General features: G+C 40.7%; 1 protein-coding gene across 3 annotated transcripts in view; it reads left to right on the forward strand.

The window, feature by feature from the left end:
- Positions 1-24,298, forward strand: part of BEND7 (BEN domain containing 7) — an 80,692-nt gene that overhangs the window by 37,077 nt on the left and 19,317 nt on the right. For 2 of the 3 annotated variants that reach the window (XM_014783656.2, XM_087420816.1), the window contains one exon: positions 6,092-6,317. The exons of the other annotated variant lie outside the window; for it this stretch is intronic. In XM_014783656.2, the coding sequence (XP_014639142.2) occupies positions 6,092-6,317 (226 nt within the window). The remainder of the gene's footprint in view (positions 1-6,091; positions 6,318-24,298) is intronic. 3 annotated transcript variants of the gene reach the window in all.

Genomic DNA, 24,298 nt, shown 5'->3' on the forward strand with positions numbered 1-24,298 from the left:
ATTTGTTAAGTAAACTTATATGTAGTATAAATGAACAAATGCACATGAACAAATAGTGTTTTACAAAGAGAGTGGCCAGAAATGTTTCTCTCTGGAGGCAGGATTATTTGACCCATTTTAAATTAGCACATTAAATAAAATTGAAACCTAAATTACACAGAAGCAAAAGCAGAAGCCCAAAACCAAATTTCAGATTTAAATACAATATTTAATTCTTTCTTCATGAGTTCACAACGCAATACTCTCCTAGTACTCAGACAAGACAGTTGTGAAATGTTTGGAGTTACTGTTTTTTCCTGTTGAGTACGCTGATTTGTGTTTTTCGGGCTGATTTGTGTTTTTCGGGCAGACGTACTTGGCTTAGGTTTGTTTCATTGTTGCTCCTTGTTTGGCTTGTTATTTGGCTTTGGTGAAGCACTGAGATCAGTTTTTTTAAAGTATTTTTAAATGTTTTAGAAAAACATAGAAAACGTTTTTCTGTTTGTTGTAGTTACTATGAATATTTTGAGTAATCCTAGATTACACAAAAGTTATTAGAAGATAAATCTGTGGACATCCATCAATTTAAGATAATTTTGTTAATGTTTACTTTGTCATTCTTGAAGTAAATAATTGAAAATGAATTGATGCTTTCAACATAAATAGCTTCTGAATTCAGAATCTGTCTTCTTAACTTCTTCTTAGCCCAATAAATAAAATAATCCACTGGGAACTAGTAAAGCAAATCAGTCAAGCAGGCGATATTTTAATTTATTCGTTGACTCTTTGAAATTAAGGCAGTATATGCTTGAGGGTGTAAGTTCTAGCGCAGACTGCCAGGGTTCAAATCCTGCATCATCGCTTATCAGATGGATAATCTTAAACAAGTTACCTAATCTTTCTACACCTAAATTTTTGCATCCACAAATTGAATAATGATAGTAGCTTCTTCATAGGGTGAAAATTAAATTAGAAAACCTATGTAATGTGTGTTAGCCTGGGGCCTGGATATAGTAAGTAGCAAATAAATGTTAATTATAGCACCATTTTCCAGAGCATACTGAAATGAATGAAATAGTCCTTGCCCTCCAAGGAGCATATGAGGAACACACAAACAGTAATTACAATATAATAGGACCTCATCTCCAGCATAGGCAAAGTAGCACGGGAGCCCGGGAGAGCCGGAGGCGTCCTCTGCCTGGAGGGGCAAGGGCAGGCTCTCAGAGGTGGACGTCTTCTTGGAGGAGCAATTTCAGTGGAGTTATGATGGAAGAAGCTAGAGTACAGTGGCTAAAATCTTATGTATTAAACATTTTGGCTCAGATGTCTTTAGCATAAATCAAGCCATAGTCCTCAGAGTCATTAATTTACCACCTGAGAAAGGAAAATGTTATAACATCTCTAAAAGACTTTGCAATGTCTCATTATGCAAGTGCATGCAGAAATTTTCGAGGAGCCAAATTGTATTGTCTTTTCTAACATTAAATTCTTAGTTCTACCAAAATTTTGTCAAATAAAAAAATCCATAAAGGATTGGCTCTTTAATGACTTCTTGTAATTTTTATCCTATTCAACATTCAATATATGCTAGTATGTAGATTATGCATACTTTTTGATAGAACTTTGGCCAGAGCATTTTTACTTACTACAGAGCATCCGCCTTACAATATGAGTCTTGATGTAATACATGCAACGTGGGGCCTCTGTCCCGTCAGCACCATGATTCTTAGCTCTGCCATGTCCCCAGGTCACACCTGTTTTGAGCTGGTAACAGCTGTGCTTGCTGGACCAACTAGAGCAGGCCTGCCTTTACATCTGATGGATTCTCGTGGCCACCCAGCTCGTTGGCCGTGATCTTGGAGCATTTAATAAATGCTAACAGGGGCCGGCCCGGTGGCGCAAGTGGTTAAGTGCGCGCGCTCCGCTGCGGCAGCCCGGGGTTCGCCAGTTCGGATCCCGGGCACGCACCAACGCACCGCTTGGCCAGCCATGCTGTGGCGGCATCGCATGTAAAGTGGAGGAAGATGCACATGGATGTTAGCCCAGGGCCAGTCTTCCTCAGCAAAAAGAAGAAGATTGGCAGATGTTAGCTCAGGGCCGATCTTCCTCAAAAAAAAAATAAATAAATAAATAATGAATGCTAACGGTAATACTTGCTAAATCTGCCTGGAGCAGACCTGAGTTATAGCAAACAACTTCAGTTTTTCTCAAACAGAAGCAGATCACATTTGTGAGCAAAATAAAATCAATTATGGGGAAGTCTTGTGTTTTTTAAAGTTTCTTTTCATAAACTAAAGCTCATTTTCCTAGAAATACATCTAATATACTGCTAAATAAATACTAAAGGAGAATAAAGGATCATTGTATATGATAGTGTTATGAACAGAAAAACTAAATTCACAGCCTTTAAACATTCTTATAAATTCTGTTACATGTTTTCAGTCCAAAATCAGTTAGTCTTATTCAACAGAATGCTACCTTTTCATCCCTAATTTCCTTCCAGGTTTCAGTCTTGAGCCAGTCTGAAACTTGACTAGCTAGCAAGTCAAGTATACAAATATACGTGGAAAGTTGTGGATCACTCCCTGACAGTAATCCACTGTGATTATATTTACAAAATGGAGGAAATATAAACGTTCCGTAGGGACAATTTGAGATTAGTTAACCTGTCCTCTTTTCTCCATATCTCGGTAAGTAAAGCTGCCCTGTTTTTGTAAGGAATTGGTTTGTTGCTCTATGGCACCTTGAGAGCCTTGGCGCTCATCCACTCCCAGCTGAGAACTCTGCATGAGAAAGGACGTGAGAGCAGGAGGTGCAGAGTCACCTGTGCTCTTGCTGCTGCCTCAACTAATAAAACTGACTCCTTTGTTAGGGGCTCATAACTGGGTGAGTTCATGTTCCTTGACCTGGAAAGAACACTTCAAAATAACAGTCTTTGTCTGGCAATAGAAAGTGGAACAGGAAGCACTGACAGCTTCTGCACTGGGGTAGCGTCTCAGGAATCAAAAGACTGGTATGATCCCATAGGAGTCTCTTGGCTCCACAGAAACCTCCAGATACTTAGTTTTAGGAGTCGCACAGATGCTAGAAACAGCGACTGCTTCTCTGTCTCCTAAGTCCTTCCTCCAAGGCCCTGATAAAATGCAGTCCTGTTCCCTCCTGAATCCCTTCAACCTTCACCAGCCAAATGCTGCCTAACGCCCTGCACCTCTCTTGTAGCCTTTATCACTTTCTACTTTGTATGAGAGATACTTATGTATACGTCTCATCTAGTGAGCCTGAGTTTACACTCCTTACAGGTGGCGGGGTGCTCAGTAAATACTGATTAATTCAGTCAGGTCAGATTCTCTAGGTGGTCTGCTCCTTGAGTTAGCATGGGCACTGTTGGAAGACTGGGCTCTGAACCACGGCGTGGCCGACTGGCAGACCCACTCCTTTATACAGGGAGAAAAGATCTCCAAATCAATACTAGCTGTTTTGAAGGAATTCTTACCTCATGTTTTGTTTATTCCGACAAATATCAGTTGGGCACTAACTGGGTGTTTGGCACTCTGAATACAAAAGAGAGCACATTCTGATGAGAAACACAGACTCTCAACTAAATAAATGCAGGGTGAAAAGTTCCGGAAACATAGTTCATAGAAAATACTATGACTGTGTGAAGAAAGGAGTGCCTAGTTTTGCCTGGTGGCCATTTCAGTTCAGTGTTTCTCAAACCAGGGTCCAGGTCCTACGAGATGAGTCCAGGATAGGACTGCGATGTCAGGTGGCTGAGTTTTAAGCACCTGTTTGATGGTATCGGAATCCACAGAGATGTATGAATAAGTTGGTATCTTTCCCTTTCCTCCCTTGCAAATTTAAGAGCTTCTATACCACCCTCGACCCTCAAATAGCTGTGAGTAGCTGCTTCTATAAAGTAGACTGGTAATCTTTTCTTAATGGCCTTCAAATGATATCGGGGCACTTAGCAAAAATCTGTGATCAGTTCATTTAGAATAAAAGGTCTACATGCAGCCATAGGATGTGCAAAATCAAGTTCTGGTGATGAATAAAACTTCATCTTAAATTATAATGATAAAATTCTCTCAATCCTAGAAATTCTACATTGAATCATTCAACAAATATGCATTGAGTGCCTGGTGTGTGCCAGCTTCTGTTCTAGGAGTTGGGGGTACAGCCCCCAGCTCCCATCAGCGTCCTCTACAGACCCTTAGCAACAGCAAGATGCAAAAGTCAGGAGACTCTCTGACAGCACTGTTTTTATCGTGATATTTACCAAGCAGTCAGAGACCAGAAGTTGAACGGCAAAGTGAAGCAGAGAAATAAGATGACTTGCTGAAAAAGCCAGTTGAGAATTCTTTTTGGGAGGGGGAGGGCCCAAACTCCTTCCCACAGCATCTGAATAGTTTAAGCCCTTGTCTGAGCCGTCTTTACTCTGACCATAGTGTGCTAGGCATTTTGAGAAGCAACAGGACAACAAAAACAATAATTCCTATCCTCCAAGAGAAAAACTAATCCCGAATACTCACGTTTCTATTGTGATTTAGAAAATCAAAAGGAGCACCAGGTTTGCAAAGTGAATAAATTTGGTATCTAAGAATAAGCTTTCGTCATACATCTTACTTAAGTGAGCTTTTTTCCTGACTCTTTTTCTAATGCAAGTTTACCAATTGCATTTCTTCATATTAAAGTTATTATTTTAAAATCATCATGTTCTAAGCAGCAGTAAATGACTTAATAGTTTCAATTATGACTAATGAACTCTACCTATTCAACAAGAATTTATTGAGTGCCTACTATGTGCCAGGCCCTAGAGCTACAAAGTCTGAGTTCCACGCATCGGGAAGGGCCACAATCTAATAAATAATTATAATACAGTATAATAAATACAGTGATATAAGTATCAGATAAATAGCAGTGACAAAGAGTGCATAGCTGCCTCCTTGGGAAGGAAGGACTTAGGAAAGGCTTTGAAAAGAAGAATGACATGAGCTGAGGTGAAAGATCAAAAGGCAAGATGTAAACATCCATGGCATGCTGAAAGAGAAGGTATTATTAGTGTCTGAGCCAAGTTGAAAGGCACCTTCTAGGTCCTCTGATCCAGTATCCCAGGCAGGAAATCCCTGACTGGGAAACAGTGTGACTAGTGTATTGGTTTCCCAAGGATGCACTGGGATATAGCTTCAGATTTTTCTCGCAAAAAGAGGGGTCAGGGGTGGACTTAAACTGCCTGGGACATCTGGTCATCATTTTTATTTATTATATGTATTAATTTACATATGTTTTCACTGGATAAAAAAATACAGTTTCACAACTAAAAACCACTGGCCTAGTGGGAAGAGCAGGGGTCCTGTGGAGTAGCCCCAAATTTCTGTCCTGCAGCAAATGAAATTAAAGTATTTAATATAGGAGAAAGTGATCTGTAAACTGTAATGCACTGCGTACATTTAAATTGTTTTTAAGTCATTTTTATTATGATCTCTTTGGGCCTGAGTTCCTTCATTTAAAAAATGAGGGTGGGGGCCGGTCCGGTGGCGCAAGCGGTTAAGTGCACATGCTCCACTGCAGTGGCTCGGGGCTTGCCAGTTCGGATGCCGGGCGCGCGCCGACGCACCGCTTGGCAAGCCATGCTGTGGCGGCGTCCCATATAAAGTGGAGGAAGATGGGCATGGATGTTAGCCCAGGGCCAGTCTTCCTCAGCAAAAAGAGGAGGATTGGCAGATGTTAGCTCAGGGCCGATCTTCCTCACACACACACAAAAAAAGAGGGTGGTTCATCCAGAAGTCTCAAGTCTCCTGTAGCTCTAGAATTATATAATTTCGTGATTATCCAGCTTTCTCTTGACTATTTCTAAGGACAAGGATGTTTTTTCAGTATACTCCTTTCTATTGCTTTTGACAAGAGTTAGTATTGGAATGAGAACATCTTGTTTTGTGAATTATAACTAGTAATTGGTTTTGTAAATTGCAAATACTGGCACACAAAGCCGAGACTGTGTGGTTTGCAGGATATGGACATTGCAATAGCTAGTGATGTTTTTTTGTTGCACATATGCCCAAAGTCAAATGCTTCAAATCTTGCTTTTAATGAAATATTTATGTTCTTTTGGTAGCCAGAAGTGCAACTTGCTGAAGGCTTTGATGTGTTTATGCCTAAATCTCAGCTGGACTCTATATTGTCAAACTACACTCGCTCAGGAAGCCTTCTGTTTAGAAAACTGGTGTGTGCATTTTTTGATGACAAGACTTTGGCTAACTCCTTACCCAATGGGAAGAGGAAAAGAGGACTCAATGACAACCGGAAAGGACTAGACCAAAATATTGTGGGTGCAATAAAAGGTTGGTCTGCATCATTTCATTTTATATAAGGGTTCTTTGTTAAGCTTTGCCTTCATTCCATAAAGATGCAGCTAGAATTGTAGTCAACTAACTAGAGGCTAATTTAATTTGCCATTGGCCACTTACCCACTGGCATGGCTTTTGGGTGTGAGCTCTGTAACTCACCACCCCAACTGCCACTAGAATTTGGTATTTCAAGGTGATGTTAATTTGTTAAAATCATAGTTTAAGAGCCAGTTTGATCTGCTGCAGGACAAAAAGAAGTTTTTTCTTAATAGACTTTAAAAATGAAGATATTTTTCCTCTCAGTAATTTCTAACTAAGAATTTCACCAAAATATGATTTCTGCTTACATTTTTAGTTGTAAATAAGAATTGAGCTATGATGCTTTTTTGAAAATAAAGTAAAACAGTTCTCTCCAAAGTTCAGAAGTCGCTTTACCAGGACATTACTTCTACAGATGTTTTAAATGTAAGTGAACCCACATCCTGTGCATCCGCACACATCCCTGGCCTACCTGCTCCCTCTGGTTTGGTGACATGGGGTCATGCCAGTCACATGCAAAGAAGACCATGGGTCTCTTCCCTTTAACACCTGTGAACATGTGTCTGAATTCTGCTATGTTACATTAGCCCTGCAGGTGTATATATGAGTAGATCTTCATTTATGTCCAGTTTTACATCCTACACCTATTTCTTAATTTTAAAATGCCCTTATTTAGGACTCTGATAAAAATGTAATTTTAGGTAATAAAAGTATTTAAATGTTATTTTCAAAAAGAATGGAAATCAATTCTCTAATCTAAACACAACTACCATGAAAATGAAATTTTGGATGAGGCGTTAATTTGCACTAGAATCCCTGATGAGGATGTTCTTCACTGCCTCAGTTCCTGCCTTGTTTGGCTCGAGGACTGGGACTGGACGCAGAGAACCGTCCCTGCCCCTGTTCCCCATTATCTTGCAAGATAGTAAATGAATTTAATAGTGCTTAAAGAATACTTGGGAACCCACAATTAACTTTATAAAATGGTACAATTTCTAAATAGAGTTAGCAAGTACCAGACACCCTTTGTTCGTGGCCAGAAGGACATAAGCCTTCATTAACAGAAAATTTCTCATTCTCCAACAGAATTTTTTCACTTAAAGTTTGAGTTGCATTAAATAAGAAAAGCTACAGAGGTATCACAACTGTGCTGTTTCTGAAAAGAATGATTCAGCCTGCAGTGACACTAAAAACAAAATTACAGAATTTGAAAAATGGTCCATGATGTAACTAGGACTTGCTGAAGTGAAGAAGGGTCTCATTTCAATTTAATATGGCTGGGGCCTTCTGGAAACATGAAGGTCAAGGCTGATGCTGCTTTTCATCGCTGAAGCTTTTAAACACACTGAAATGTAGCCAGGAGTAGTTTTAATTTTCCTTTTTTCATGACAGTATATTAAGATTATGAAAGTGTTTGGAAATTGGGGAACCATAAATGACCATGTTCCATTTTAATGACAGTAGGAGAGTTACCCTAATAATAGAGGGTAATTAAATATATTATTACAAGTAAACTGATGTGGGTTAATTCTACCATTTTCAATCTAGACTGGATATCATACGACATCCAGAGAAAGTGTATTACAAATAGAATTAGAGAACACACTTAATTTCCTTCATGGCCCTACTCTTTAGCTAGAAGTAAATATGGCAGTGAGGCTTCTGCTCCTAATACATAATAAAGCAGATTATTCAAATTAAAGAACTTAAATTTTCCATGCACTTCTTTTATTGTTGAATTAAATCTGGCATTAAAATTCTTTTTAGAGCAACAAAATAACCTTAAAACAGACAGAAATCCACCCATGAGCCACCAACAACCTAAGTCAACAAATATTGTATATTCACTTGTTTCCTTTAGTGTCTATTCATAGACATATTTTTGTTTAGATTTTTTTCCTGATTAAAAAAATAATACATGCTTGTAAAAAATCCAAACCTTATAAATAGCATAGAAAGCTGAAAGGCCTCCATGATCCCACTCTTCAGAGGTTACTGTGTACATCTCTACAATCGTTATTCAAAGTATGAAAGTGGCATTAGGTTTGTCTTTCTTATAAGAACATTCTGTTCATACTGGCCAGCCAACATTTTTACCTGATTTATTCTGGTAATTTCTTTTAAGCACCTTGAGGACACGCTTTGTCTTAAATATTTTTTATTGCCTGTTGCACTTCACCGAGAGCTTTATATATGGTAGGGTTTTCATAAATACACATTGGATGAATGAATAAACCTAGGTTTTTACTTTTCATCTTGACTTTAGCCTTAATTTGTTGACATAATGGGTCTAGAACTAAACATCGATCCTCAAGTCTTTCACAACTAGTTTAGAATGACTGACATCAAAACATGGTAAATTTCTGCCAATTAATAAAATGCCAATAAAAGCAAAAAAATGGAGACCAAAATTGAATATAAATTTGAATACAGTTCTCTGAAATCCCTAATACTTTTTTCCTTTGCATACCATACTTTCACTCACTACAAGTTTATTAAACCACATATTGCAATATGAAGTGGTTTTTGGAAGAAGCTGTTAATTGAAGGTCTTATAAAATAACTGTATCCAGTTTTTCTTGCTATTGGTAAAAATGAAAAGAGAAATTTATTTCCCTAACCCAAGTGTTTTGAATCTGAGTAATCTGGGAAAGTGATCAAATGGTTTCTTTCTACATAATAGGGGCAATGCTGCTTGTGTTACTATTGCTATCTACCACGTACTTTGAAAAGATTTTGCAAAGATTAAATATTCAGCTTTTCTTCCTCTGTCTTTTATAGGTTAGTGCACCACTACTGTATTAATTTGAAAAGTTCAACCACCTAGGAATTTACAAAGACTGATTGATTTTATAAAATCTTAGAAGTAAAAATAACAGTGGGGGCTGGATTTTGTTTCAAAGTAATGAGGTTGGTTAAGACAACAGTGGGAAAAAAGATGAATGAAAACCTATAAAATGCTTATAAATAGGAACAGAAATGGGCTGAAAAAGAAAAGAGTTTATTGTGGGATTATTAACAAAGCTCTTGGTAGTGATAATTAATATTCCCCATGACAGTGTCTTGAAAATGAAATATAAGCCTCTTTTGTGGACATCACATTTTTCACATATTCTCATCTGATTTATTATGGCTAACACTTATTGGTAATTCATTAAAAATTCATTTATAGGTTTGACCGCAGGTATTGATGATCAAAAGGATCTTTAATTAGAAACACCTGGGCACTATGAGTTTCACTCTGGGGAGAAGCAACTTATGGTCTTACTAAGTGGAGTCTTAGGTTTTAGTGCTGGGGATAGTTAGTATCTTGCATTTAATTCAGAATTGATTTTACAGCCAGAACACAGAGTGGAGGTCAGTGCCCAGGTATCCTCTCCTCACTTGATGCTGTACCTGCTGAAGACCATCTGATTCTTGATACCATATACAGGAGACCATGCAGTGTGACTCAGAGTTACCCAAATACTGATATAATCATTGGATCTCTGAATGCTCTTCAGAAAATAGACGTTGCAGGGCTGGCTCTGTGGCTTGGCGGTTAAGTGCGCGCGCTCTGATGCTGGCGGCCCGGGTTCGGATCCCGGGAGCGCCCGGAGGCACCACTTCTCCGTCCAACGCGAGGCCGAGTCCCGCGTACAGCAACTAGAAGGATGTGAACCTATGACATACAACTGTCTACTGGGGCTTTGGGGGGAAAAAGCTGAATAAATAAAATCTTTAAAAAAAAAAAAAAAAAAAAAAAAAAAAGAAAAAAGACGTTGCAGTCAAGCAATTTTTAGAACCTGAGTTATGATTTTTAAATCTGCTTCATAGTGATTAGTTGAGAAAGTTTTATTACTATCAAACTGGACTAGATTCTTGAATCCTCTTGCATTCAAAGGAAATCACGTCTGCTTATCCAGTGAAAGAACTGGTCAGCTGCTCTTAGTTTCCTCCACGCAGCACAGGCATGCAACACACAGCTGCTTCCCTGGGGCCCAGTCAGTGCTGAGGGTCTGCCAAGGTAGCCACCAGGGATCAGGACATCCCGGGAGGGAACACTCCTTGGTTGGTTGGTGATACTCGAAAAACTTAACTGTGCTTGTTACAAGATAGAAAGGCTGGCTACATTTGACATAACCTTTCCATCAGCTCTGCTGAGCTGGCCACCGAAATCTCTCATTTCACTCCAGCAACTCTAGAGACTTATGGGATCTATATTTGTTGTTTTAGGATACCTTTATTTTCCATTTTGATTGTACATCATCATTCATTTCCTTGGGATTTAATCAAGAAAAGTGAATAGCTGTTTTCTGTGTGACCTCACAGAGACTTAATTAATTTGGTTGGGGGTGGAATTTACATCTGATTTACTATTTGTTTCTTGATAATAACTACTGTGTGTTTTTAGACCTCCCTGTAGGAACAAAGCTGAAACATCAGCTTGAATGTGAATACCCCTACAATGTGGATGATTTTATTTCCATTTACAGGAGAGAAAACTGAGGCTATAAGAAATTAAGTAAACTTAGTTAATTTAAACAGCTAGTAAGTGATAGAGCCAGGATTTAACCCAGGCGTCTCTGACTGCGAATCCATCATCTAGCACACTTCATTCCTTCTGTGTGGAGTATTTGAAAAGAAAGAAAGGTGTCCAAACTTTAAATTTCTGTCTTAAAATTTAGCATTTTGGATTCTTTATAAATTCCACGAGGAAGGTGACCATACTAATTATTTAAAATGGCCAGTCAGTTGTTGTGAATGCAAAGCATATTCAAAGTGAATTTCTGGGTAGGGTGTTGCTATCCCTCAGTTTAGTTACTAGCTTCAAGGGCGCGTCTTCCCTTGAAGACAGTGAGAATCTGTCCCATCGTGCTAGGGAGGAATACAGAAGTGTGATCCCTTCCCTAGGGAAAGAGATGCTTCTGAGACTCTTCCAGTACATAGAACCACAAAGAAAGAGCTTGGAAGTCACTCTGCATGTAAGCAGTCTTTCAAAATTGTATGTAAATTAAATTCTAGTTGAAGTGTTCGACAATTGGAACCAATTGATGAATGCTTTAATTCAAGAATCCTCTTGGAAGATGAATAATCATTTGTTAATTTATCTGTTCATATTTTTACATATCAGATCAGCGTAAAACAGGATAGAACTGCATCATATATAACAACAAAATAATATATAACAACTATATAATTACATCAGATTCATAGCTTCTCTCTCAGCTCTGTTTGTAACTTTTACCTTGTTGTTGTAGTTGTTTGTGTTTCCCCACTTTTTATGGAGGCCCAGGGACAGGTGATGTTGACTCTTGGCCTGTCTGTATGTAGAGCCCTGTCTGTTCAGCCCCTTGCATAGCGGTTCTCATATTTTAGTATGCCTCAGAATTAGCGGAGGTATTGATTCAAAACTCAGATTTCTGGGTCCCATCCTCAGAGATTGATTCAGGAGGCAAAAGGTAGTCTCAGAAATCTGAATTTTGAACAAGCAGCTGCAGGTGACTCTGATGCACGTTGTTTTCAGGCCACTCTTGGAGAAGCAGTGCCATCCGAGCTCCGTTTCTAGCAAGTCATGATCTATATCGGCAGCATACGACAGTCCTCCTGTGGAACTCAGTGTCTTTCCTCTGTTCCTTAAGGGCACCCCATTTTCTGAAGGCTGCCCTACGTCTCTCCTGGAACAAATGAGAAGATAGCATGTGTCACTGGCCCTCATCCTCTGAACCTCTGGGGCTTAAAATGATTTTTTTCTGTTGTGTCACACAAGGGCCCTGGTCTCAGACATGCCTGTAACTCCTCACCAGGACTTCACTAAATAACCGCCTAGTTTACTGAGTGGAAGAAAGATGTTTCCACACTTCAGCACAACTCTAACCTATGGATCACTAAACAAATGCTGTGTAGTTTTCCGTATGACATTACCATTACAGTCTTGAAGAAAATGTAGTCTCCATTCTTGGCAAGCTCTCAGCCAGTCTCCTTGATTGCACATTTGAAGCATTTGCACATTTGAAGCATTTGCTCAGCCAGCTTCTTCACCAAACAGTGTGATACAGAAGCCATGGTCTTGGCTGCTTTCCACCACTGGATAAGTCAAGAGAACACCAAAATGTTTACAGTATTTTCACTGACCTCACAAACGTAAAAATCATCAGCAGGCGTGAAATTTCTGTTAACAACACTCACGTTTCCTGCCCACCCACTGTGAGCCAGGCACAGGGGACATGAAGATGAGTGAGGCACGGCCCCTGACCTTAAGAAATGTGCAGTCTAGTAGAGCTGCACACATGCCAACAGTGAGCCATACACAGAACTGCGCTCCAAGATAGAATACAACCAGTGCCAAGTGCCCATACTGAATGAAGGGAGAAGGCACGGGATTGAAATCCCTGTAAGAGAAGGCCTCATAGAACAGGTGACATCTGAACTAGACATTGAAGGAGGAGAAGTATATCAAATGCGAAGAGAATGGAAAAGGTGAACTACAGAATAAGTCTAATGAAGCTTAAATAAAACATTGGGTGAAAGCCTTTTGCTCCAGAATTGTGTAAAGTCTTTTCTAAGTGGTGGGCCTTGCGTCCTCACCAACCTGTTCACCTTCAAGGGTTTAACTTCATGAATATAAATGCCAGTGAAATGGACTGAAATACACTTTACCCCAACGGGTTTTCAGCCAGAGCTGTGCTTCTTCAAGCCGCCTAGGCCTCATCCCAGACCTAATGAATCAGTATCCTGGGGTGGGGGCCACAGCAAGTCTGAAGACTGTCCTGCTTTGTCACTGGTCTTCCAGAGGCTCAAAAAAGGAATCTGATCTTTCTCAAAATTATAGATCCATCTATTTGCTACATAAGAAGCAAAGGGAAATGTGGAGAAATTTGTTAAGAAGAATGTTGTGGCTTTATTGGTCTTTCTTCAGCCTATCACGTAATGGACGGGAGCCATTGTGGATTAACTTGCAAGGATTCAACTCTAACTCCCGGTTACTGAATTCTTAAAAATCCTGCATTTTAACACCACTGTTAGGGTTGACAAAAACAGCCTCCTGTCAAAAGAGATAAGTTTCTGTAGCACAAACAGGGCCACTACAGCATGACTGTGCATTGCACAAAATTATGGGCCCCCTTCCCATGTTGACATTGTTGATTTGTATATTTATTGTGACAGTTTTCTGGCAGATGCAAGTAACATGTCCTGAGAAAGGGGTGCCTCTCTAGTTTGCACAGTAGCCCTGAAAATAGAAAGCAGTGTTTTCTGCACAGCCCATCTCCTTTTTCCTTAAATCCCTGAATTGTTTGGCTGATCTGAGATGCTCACCAGCATCTTTAGGTGATGCCACATTCTCCTATTTTATTTTCCATTGTAGGGAAGCAGAATTGTATACTGCGTCCAGAATTGGTCAAATTACATGTCTCATAGCTTTTCTCCTACAGTTGGTGCCAGTAATCTGGCAGATGTTTCAGTTCAATTCCGTGAATAGTCATCGACTATCTCACACAAGGTATGCATCAAAAATCTGAGAGACTCAAGAATTGAAATTTGCTCATGTTTCTGCCCTAAAGGTGCATAGGCAAATGATCGTGGGGTATTTGTAATCACTGCAGTACTATGGACTGATGGTAAGCCCAGAGAAAAACGGAACTGAGGATATATGTCAGCTTCCATTAAGAAAACCCCTTAAAAATCGACAGGACTTCATTTAAAATTGAAGTGAAAGCTGTTATCAATTTTGGCTGCCTTTAAGACCTCTCTTATAAGAAGCATGGCTGCATGTATCCTGTTAAAAGCATCCTTAGAAGAGAGAGATGCTGCCTGTTGGAATTAGTCGGGTCTTCCCACACACTGCTCCCTTCAGTCAGTGTCTTCTATTACATCGACTGTGTTTCCAGGTTCTTTCTTGCATCTGGCTCTTGGTTAGATTTGACACCTCTCCATGGCCAGCTCCTGGTATTTCTCAGAACCTTAGCATCCCCTCATCAACTCTCTCCCTTTGATCACAGAATAAATCCAATATTGGTTATTTTAAGTACATCCCTCCCCACACCTCTTCATCACCATGCATGCTATTTTGAATCAGCTTAGCCAGGTACAGCTAAGTGGGGCAAATCCTAATTAGAAATGTGGACGGAAGCCAGGAGCAAATGAGATGGTTGACAGTGAGGACTGAGACATGCAGGGCATCCCACCCTAATTGCAGGGCTCGGGCCTGCCCTTGCCTCTTTCTAAAGAGGCAGGTGTGGTCCTTATTACCTGCGCAGCACATCACCTGAAGGGTGGCATGGGGCTTCTAACACTAACACCCCCTTGCAGCAGGCCTTCAACATTATTTTGACAGAGGCTTCAACATTCTCCTACTTTCCAAGTTTGGAAGCTCAGAATCACCTTCAGTGCCTTTTTTTCCTGTGCCACTAATCCCGCCTAATAACGCGACCCTGTCACTTCTTTTCCTCCTTCCTCTTTCCTTCATTGCTCTTCTGCTTCTCAGACGCCGTCCTAGTCCAGACGTGCATCACCTCGTCCTTGGAGTTCTACAAAAAACGTTTTTTCTTTCTTTTTTTTGAGATATAATTGGCATGTAACATTATTAGCTTCAGGTGTACAACATAATGATTCAATATTTGTATGTATTGTGAAATGATCACCACAATCAGTCTAGTTAACATCTATCACCATAAAAACTCTTTAAATATCCTCCCTGCCCCTCATTTTCCACTTCCACTTCATACTGTATACTAACAGCAAAGTAACACCTGTAAAACAAAATTTCATGACGTTTTGTTATCTAACTCCTCTTTGCCCATTAAGTCAAATCTAAACTGACCTTTTCCAAACTTCCCACACCTTGATTTCTCTCTGCTTGCAGTGACATTTCCCAGCGGCCCTGCCAGGTGAGCAGCCCAGTGTTGACACTATCCCTCAAGCATCTCAGACTCATTCTGGACTTTGAGTCATGCTGTGTTCCTCACGGCTACCATGCTCTTCTCTCTTTGCAGACAAGTCCAACTCATTCTTCAGGGTCCAGCCCAAGTCTCATCACCTCTACCACGAGACTTTCTCCAGGTTCCCTAGCCCACGTTTACTTCCCCTTTCTCTAAATTCCCATAGCATATTTCACCTTTCTATCGTGGAGCAATACATCTTAACCCTTTGCTTTGCTACTGGTGGTTCATTGGAGGGTGACTATATTATTTATTGCCCAAACTGGGACACTTTTGAGAGTAAAAATGGTACTGTTAATAATTTCACCGGGAAAACAGGCATTTTGAACTGTCCTGGGCAAATTAGAATATTTGGTGATTTTTTTGTTTGGACATCTTGTCTTCGCAACAAGACTATACGCTCCTGTAGGGCAGAGACCATGTTCTATATTTGCTTTGCATATTCCTTGGCACATGAAACAGTGCCTGCCACTCATATAACTAATGATCTATAAATACCGGAAGAAAGGAAAGAGGAATGGAGGGAATCAGGCAGTCAATGTATCTTCACTGAAAAAGGTCCGTTCTTAAAAATCAAAACACAACTTCGCTACATTGGATGTATGCAGGGCATGAATAACAGGATAAGTACACAACTTCTCCATGACAAGTTGGAAAAGGGCAGCTGAAGTTCAAGAAGGCAGGATAAAATAAGTTTGAAGATCAGAAGAAACAACAGCAACAGACAGATCAGGTGGTGCACAGCAATCCAGGATGGTATAAATCTTGCCAACCAAAAACATGGAGGTGATCCTGAATACAAAACCCAATCTGTATTCAGTGGGGGCTCTGAAAACATTGATTATCATTAAATATCAAAGAGTATGCTCCACGATGTGCAATATGGAAGGTGTAGTTGGTCACACTCCATTCATACCAGAGAGAAATCATCTTCAAAAGGTAAAGTATAATTACTTTATTGTGAGATTTTAATTTGAATAAACCCAATAATGGAATCCATAAACAGGCTAAATGGGCCATTTCCTGTTTCTTCCATCTTGAGACTTTTTGTTTTGTTTTGTTTTGTTTTTGCTGAGGAAGATTCACCCTGAGCTAACATCTGTTGCCAATCTTCCTCTTTTTGCTTGAGGAAGATTTGCCCTAAGCTAACATCTGTGTCAATCTTCCTCTATTTTTATGTGGGTCACCACCACAGCGTGGCTACCGACGAGTAGTGTAGGTCCGCACCTGAGAACCAAACCCAGGCTGCTGAAGTGGAGTGTGCCAAACTTAACCACTAGGCTGTGGGGTCAGCCCCTTGAGACTTCTTAATACATCAGTATACTTATCCATCCATGTGTTCTTTTAGGATTCAGCATCATAACAACTTGGTGCCTCAAAGAGAGAGTATCAAAGAAAAGTTTGAGAACTTTTTTATTGTCAGCCTCAGAACATGAGCCCAAAATTTTCTAGAGCCAATCTCAATTAGAAGGGAGTTGCCACCATTTAAAAATGACAGAAAATAAAATGGTAGCTCTGAGGCATCAGCCCTGTCCTAACGCCCAGCATCTTCAACCTGATGTCAACTACACAACAGCCACAGGTATAAGGTGGCAGGGATGGGGTGAGTGTATTGATCTGATGACCTGATCCTCTTAGGCGAGACCCCCAGCACCACCATTGCTCTCCCAGCTCATCCCTCTTGTTCTTCCAACTTGGCCATCTCTGAAGTTGGGTGGTTGTGAGGACTAGGATGATACCTGAACTTCCTGAATGTGTCATAACTTATTCTGGTACTGTGGGTATTACTTCCAGACTTACTGGCTAGTGGGTGAACTCAGTACCTCGTGGAATAACTTCGGAAGTTCATATGCCAAGAAACTCTCGCTTTAAAAACTGGGAGAAAAACCCAGTACTTTCTCTCCATTCATTTATATAAAGACCAGATAAACACAGAAGCAGTCTGAGAAGCAGTCCCTGGGCAAAGGGAGTATTATGTGCATGCGGTTTTATGCCACTTGCCTAACTGTTTGAGCTGATGATTCTCAATCTTTTAAATTTTGTTTCACTTGAGCCTCACTTCCTGATCTGTGAAATAAATGAGTTATACTATTTCCAAGATGCTTTTTATGAGTCTATGATTTTGAAACATTTCTCTTTGCCAAAAAAGGGGTAAATAGTAAAACACCATTACATCAAAGCCGATTATGACCCAGATCTTAATATTTAGCAGATATAATTTATTCCCTTGAAATACACCAAACATGTTAAACAAACATGTGTTGTAACACAGCCAGCCAAAAGACAGTGTTAATCATATTTCCCACTAACCCTATTATCAATGAGCTCTGCTGAGGGCTTTCTTAAATCGAAGTAAATTAAAATTAACTTTGTTTAATTTGAGAAACCACTAAAGGCACTTGCTTTTAGACAGAGAGGCCATTGTAGCAAATACTGAATACAGGAAGACAAGGGATATTGTTCTCTTCCTCCAGACTACTCTGGCCTCAGATCGTTGAGAATCGCTGAGATTAAACGATATTGTTCAAACCTCAAAGTCCCACCAGTTAGGGGATAATGAAAGGAGCATTGTGGGATGTGGATTTACTCTTGACTCCGCCATTTAAGGTCTTGAAATATTACCTTCTCTTGAAAAAAAAAAGTGTGGCTTGGCTAATTTTTCAAGTCTCTTCCAGTTTAGACGTTGTATGGTTCAGTAATTTTCGTCCATATTCTCAGAAGTAAACCCATAGAATTAGATAAATATGACTGGGAACCAATTTTATGGATATCTAGGGCCCTTTTCATTACAACAACCAACTGAAAGTTACAGCCCCGTCCAAGGATCAGCACTAAGAAACGAAGTGTTCAGTGGTCATTGTGGTCAGCTTCTACCTGACTTGACCAGCTGACTGCCCTGTAGTCTCCTGCGTACATAATTCAGTCGGATATTCTGGTTTCATCAATAAATACATTCTTGTTTGCATTACTGTATTTTCTTGACTTTTAATTTAAAGATTTCATTTTTAGGTGCGTTAGTTGATGAACTATGTGCTAAAGCTTATTATTAAATTTGAAATCAACTTCAAGGCTCAGTATATTTCAAGATCTGTGTCTTTTTACTGAAGAAATTCTTACTTCAGTTCTTTCAAGTCAAGTCACAGACCGGAGAAAAAGAGTCTCTCAGATTTTTCTTTCACAAACCATGCATTTCTGCTCCCTATTATGTGCAGCAATGAACGCGAGAGCCGTGATCTCTGACCTAGTCTAGATGATCACTAGATGTCGTTCTTTAAGAACCACTGGTTAACGAACTCAGGGAGGCCTTGTCTGAGAAGGTCACATTTCAGCTGCGACCTGGAGGCTGGTGGACTCGTGTCTTCACCCTGTCACTCCCAGCAGGCCAATCATCAAGTCTTCTCCTAGCTCTCTGTTAAAGATAGCTTCTGGTGCTTCTCCCGAGAGAGAGAGTATGTAAGGAGTATACTTGAGATCAGTATTGACATTTTCACAGCATCATCCTAGGAGAATTAGAATTTCTGATTTGTTTGTAGACTGATTGAAAATGACATTTGTCCCTGTTAGCAGTAGTCTTTAGGTCAGAAGTGGAAATGATTGTATTCCTCTTCATCTTGAATGTATTGAAGACATTTTCCAAGATTCATTTTCTTTCTGCCTTACCATTGAGATTTAAATCAGATGTTATATTTACTTCATACCCCTCGCTCCTTTATTTGTTTTTCTTTAGGAATCAGAATGTTCTTCCATCTTCCATACCCTTTCTCTTTCTCTTCTCCCTCCTGCTCCAGAGTAACCTGAAGTTGGTGTGAATCTTTGCCATTCATGTTTTTCTATTTTACTGCTTAACTGTGTCCATAAATCACACTATTGTTTGTGAATTTACACATCTGCACACACAGCCTCATATACTTTTGCCACTTTGTGTCCTTTTTTTCCAGATTTGTCCGTATCAATACATGATAAATCTTGTTTATTCGTTTTAACTGCTAACCACAATATAAATAAAGCAATTTCTCTTTCCAGTCTTCTATTAAGAGACAGTTAGGGTGGATCTGTTCTGTGATTCCCTACGGCAGCTGTCATCTTTGGGTTTCCTGGGGCTCGTGTGAGAGTTTCTCTAGGGGACGCCCCAGGGAGTGGAATTGAGTCTCAGGGTAGAAGGATCTTCAGCTTCACGAAGCATTGCCAAGTGGTTCTCTAAGGTGGCTGATACCATTTCAACATTCTCCAGCAATATATAAGAAATCCCATTTTTCCTTGTTCTCGCCAAAATCTGGTGTTAACAAGCTTTAATTTTCACCAGTCTGATTGGTCTTAAATGGCACCTCAGTTAGTGGGTTCTCTGATTATCAATGAAGTTGAGCATCATTTCCTATTTATTACCATCTGGTTATTTTCCTCTGTGAATTTCTGTCTTTATCCTCTTTCTCCATTAGGTGGTGGTTTTCTTATTGACTTATATGAATTCTTTTGTCAGTTATATGTGTTACAAATGTTTTCTCTTCTTTTCCAACTTGTGAAAACTTTGCATATGATCTCTTTTATCATACCAAAGTTTAAATAGTCAGATTACCTGATGCCTTGTGCTTTTTTTGTGCCCATTTTAACAAATTCCCCCTACCTTGATAATATAATGATATTCTCTTATTTTTTTTCCAAGTTTTATCTTTTATATTCAGTTCTTTGTTCACCTGGAATTTACTTTTGCCTAAAATGTGAGGGAGGGATTTACTTTGTTTTTCTCTATGGGTAGTCAATCTTTTTAAAACCACCTTTTTTTTCACATGAATAGTAATTCCACTTCTGTCATAATCTGAGCTCCCATTTCACATGTTTACATTGGTCTTGTATCTACTTCTGGGCCAATACTAACCGTTTTTATTAGTTTGGCATTGCAGGAGTTCTTAATATCTTATAGGTCTTTTCCTCCTTTCTTCTCCGCCCCCTCCAGTTCGTTCCTTCTGCATTCAGTGTTCTTTTTCTTCAAGTACCTTTAGTAATTCTCTGATTGACGGTCTGAGTGGTGCATTCTTTCAATCTTTGTTCCGAAAATTTCGTCATTTCTCCCTCACTGTTGAATGATGTGGAGTTTATTAGTTGGGTAATTTATTCTAGATCCAGGAGTTTTTCGGAGCAATTTGAAAATATTCCCGTCTCCTAGATTTTGTTGCTGTTGGGAATCTATCAGTCTGTCATTCTTTCGTAGATATCTGTCTTTTCTTCCTAGTTGCTTTTAAGATCTCTTTGCCTTTGGCATTCTCCAGTCTAGGTGTATGTTTATTTTTACAGAGCTGCTTGGTTGCTGTGCTTCTTGAAACCAGAGTTTGTGACTTACCAATTCTGGAAGTTTTTCTTCTACTGTCTCTTCACATTTTCCCATTCCTGCAGTCCTTCGCGTCTGTCGCTCTGAAACATCTGTTAGTGTTTATTGGACCTTTTCATTCTGTTCTTCATGTCTCTTCATTTGTCTATTTTCTATCTCCTCCTCTCTCTGTGCTACATTCTGAGTCATTCTTCAGATGTATCTCCTTATTCTATCTACTGGTATTAATTTATTGATTAACCTGTCCTTTGAATTTTTAAATTTTGGTTGCTGTATTTTTCATTTCTGTAGGTTCTTTTTGGTTCTTTTTGAAGTCAGCCTCAATTGTTTTCTTAATGACTTAAGTCGTTCTTTAATATTGTTCATTGTTTTAAACATACTTTTTTGCCATTCCACTGTCTTAAGTTAGTGGGGGTCTGATCCTGCTTTTCTTGGGTCGGCTGACTCTTGCTTATGGTGGGTTGTTTCCTCGTGTGTTTCACTATTTTTGAACATGAGCTCATCTGCAGTGGGCCTGTGTTTTGTTTAGTTTGCTGTGAGCATCTGTTGGGGCCCAGATTGTAGGATCCTCCCTTCAGAGTAATTCTGCACTTCCTTTGCTCTGGAGCCCAGAGGTACCAACAGCAATGCTTATGTTCTTTTATGCAGGTAGCATAATTTCAAATTCCAAACTTATGTGGGGTCCAGGCCAAGCATTCAGAGTTTTCCAAGGAAACTTTCTTTTCTTCCCTCCAAAGACTAGACAGAGCTCCCGGTACTGGTGGGTAGGCAGTTACCCTTTATGCTGTGGTGCAGCCTCCAAGGCTCTCAGCTTCATGTGGGGGCTTCGGTTCTAACCTCGATATGGGTCTAAGACCTCATTCTCTGCTCCTTTGTAGGTGTGATAACCTGAGACTGCTCCTCTCCCTACCCCCGCCTCAGGGCAACTGCACAGTATGTCATTGATCTGCACATGTGGTTCCTGAGTCTGGAACATTCTCCACTTTCTTTCCCATTTCTTCATCTAACCTCCACTTTTTTCTTGGGTTTCAACTTAGCCATCACTTTAGCCAACAGCTTTCCCCAGCTACCACCCCACCCCAGGAATGGGTTAGGTGCCCTTCTCTCTGTATCCTGTTGTTCCTTCTGTCAGAGCAGCTTTGCTCTGTACTAGTCTCGACTTTGTCAGCCTTCACCCTCCACTTCACTGAAAGCATTTTGAGGACAAGGGACCACTTGTTCACCAGCACCTGGCATAGTCTGGCACATCGGGGGTGCTGGGTAGATCCTTCTTGAATGAATGCGTGTTATTTTTATAAGGAGAGCACAGTGGGGTTCAGGTTCTAGGTATGAAGCACCCCCAGTTTGTGTGCAGGATCAGAAAGTACCATCCACTATAATTGCGCTCAGTAAGAATCAACACAGACAGGCGAGGTAGACCATGTGCTGAAGTCATCGCACGTCAAAAGAATCATTTGTGATTGTGCGTCTCATGTTGTGCCTTGAAGATGTGTGTGCACAGAGGCCAGGACAGGAAAGCAAAGAGACTTGCCGGTGCCCACTTGGTCCTGTGAGGTCGGGGGCACTGGAATGTGGTTGTCATTCACGTGTAATCGACGGCGGACTAAGAGTCAGGCTTTACTCCAACCATCATAAAGTGCTCTCTTCAAGAGAGAGTCCCTCACGTTCCCTTAGGAAGATGTACTAGGAGGCTGCACGTGGAAATGGTGGGAACGGAGGCTGCTCTTGGGCCGCATCCCCTTCTCACCAGCAACACTGTCAGTCTTTCCGGCTCTCAGCTTCTCTCTGCTCGTCTGCGTCCCCCTCCTCTCCTCACCAGCTGGCTTCCTCCACTTCTTTCTTCCCCCTCTCAGTCCTGGTTTGCACAAGGTGCATCGGGGCCACTCGTGTCATGAGTCTTCAGCCTTCCCACTATTGCTAAAGCCCTCATCCTCCTTTACTTGCTATTCTGAAGAGAAGGATGCCCGAGGGTCCAGCTCATCCTTTTGTGCAGTCCACGGCTTGGCTTCCCTTAGGTCAAGTGCCCAGCACTGCTGCAGTGGCTTGGAGGGCTCTGGTGTGAAACATTACTGCCCAGTGGCGGCAGGGGCCGGAGGGGGCCAGTTTCCCAGAGGCATCCTTAAGCTTGGCTCACCCCGCACCATCCAGCTGCCTCTGGTTCACCTCCCTGCTCACCAAGCAACTTTCTGTTTAGTTCTTTGTTCCTGCGTCTTGATTCCAAGCAGTGGGAGTACTGGGCTATGAAATCAAATGTTTCACATCCTAGAAAGATAATCCCCTTATTACACATTAATTCATTGTCATCCTAGTTTATTTATCAGTCTCTTGTAGGTTTAGTTATTGTGAGCTGCTTTCTCAGGCCTGAACCGCCTGGGTGGTCTGATAAAATCAGATTTCTGAACCTGCACAGCTCAGAGCCAGTCCTTAGACCAGTACCAGTTGTACCAAGATATGGAGCATTGTAAGGCCCTGCACCATCGCCAGGCTCATTCTAACTCTTTCCCTTTCTCTTGTGTGTTAACTGCCGCATTTATTGTTATTTTAATAAATTATTAGAATGAGTATCAAGCCTATAATTTATAGGTTCCAGCTCTTTCGATGAAATTGGGACATGAAGCACCGTAATATCATCAAAGAAAATATATACTCTATTAGAACTATAAAAATTTGGGCCGGAGTCATCAGGCTCAGAGCTTAAAATACCTATGCACCATCCTACCCAAGGCCCAGTCTCCCTCTGCCATCCTTGCCACAGGCCAGCTGACTCCTTGATGGAGGGGAGGTCATCTCAGACCCCACCCGGTCCTCTCCCCACTGTGTCTACCATGCTTCTATTTTGTGTAGTTGGAAGTAACACCAGCGTTCACAGCTTTCACACAGAAGTATTACCTTAGCTATTGATTTGTTGATACTGTATTTAGAATTCAATCATTTTTCTTTTACAAAATCTGTGCACTCATCTACAACTTTAAATGAAAACTTAAATCATTTATGTGGAGAATAATCCCTATTAGCTATGCAGTCTGGGGCCAGTGACGTAACCTGCCCTCACTTTGATTTTGCCATCTGTAATACAGGATCACGAGACCTGTGCCGTTGGGTTCCTGCGAAGATTAAATGAGATAGATATATAGTGCTTAGCACATGGGAAGCTTCCAATAGCAGCCTGAAAAGAGTAAAGGAAAGAGGGAAGGTGGGAGGGTGCAGGCTGTTCTCCACTCACTCTGACGTGAGGAGGTGGGAGGCGGGCAGCCTGTGGGGAAACCTCGTCTCTCCTTCTCCACTTGTGGCTGGGCAGTCAGCAAGCTGCTCCCCAAGGTGCCCTCTCTGTCTGCACACTCCCAGCAGAGCGGTGCCAGGACCCCAGTGCAGAGACTTCTTTCTCATCCTCATCTCTGGCCCCTCGCAAGCTCAGTTTGTTTGGCAGATCCAGTGAGGGCCTGGCTTTCAGTTCTGCTTGATGTCAGCCTTGATTTTTACTCTTCTGTTGGACCAGGAGTTAAAACCGAGTCATCATATCACAATGTGGGCTCTCACCGCTGGCCAGAGTTTTATCCTAGTTAGAGGATTTCACAGCGAAATTGAAGCTCTGCAAGGCTACTCTTGCTGCTTAAAGTATCTGAGTGATCCAATGACTTTCTTTAAAAATCCACACCGTGTTCTGCCTTTCTCAGCATAGACAGCCAGAAAAATCC

This window comes from Ceratotherium simum, chromosome 32 (assembly GCF_057802395.1).
Source record: "Ceratotherium simum simum isolate JZ-2026a chromosome 32, ASM5780239v1, whole genome shotgun sequence".
Classification (NCBI taxonomy): Eukaryota; Metazoa; Chordata; class Mammalia; order Perissodactyla; family Rhinocerotidae; genus Ceratotherium; species Ceratotherium simum.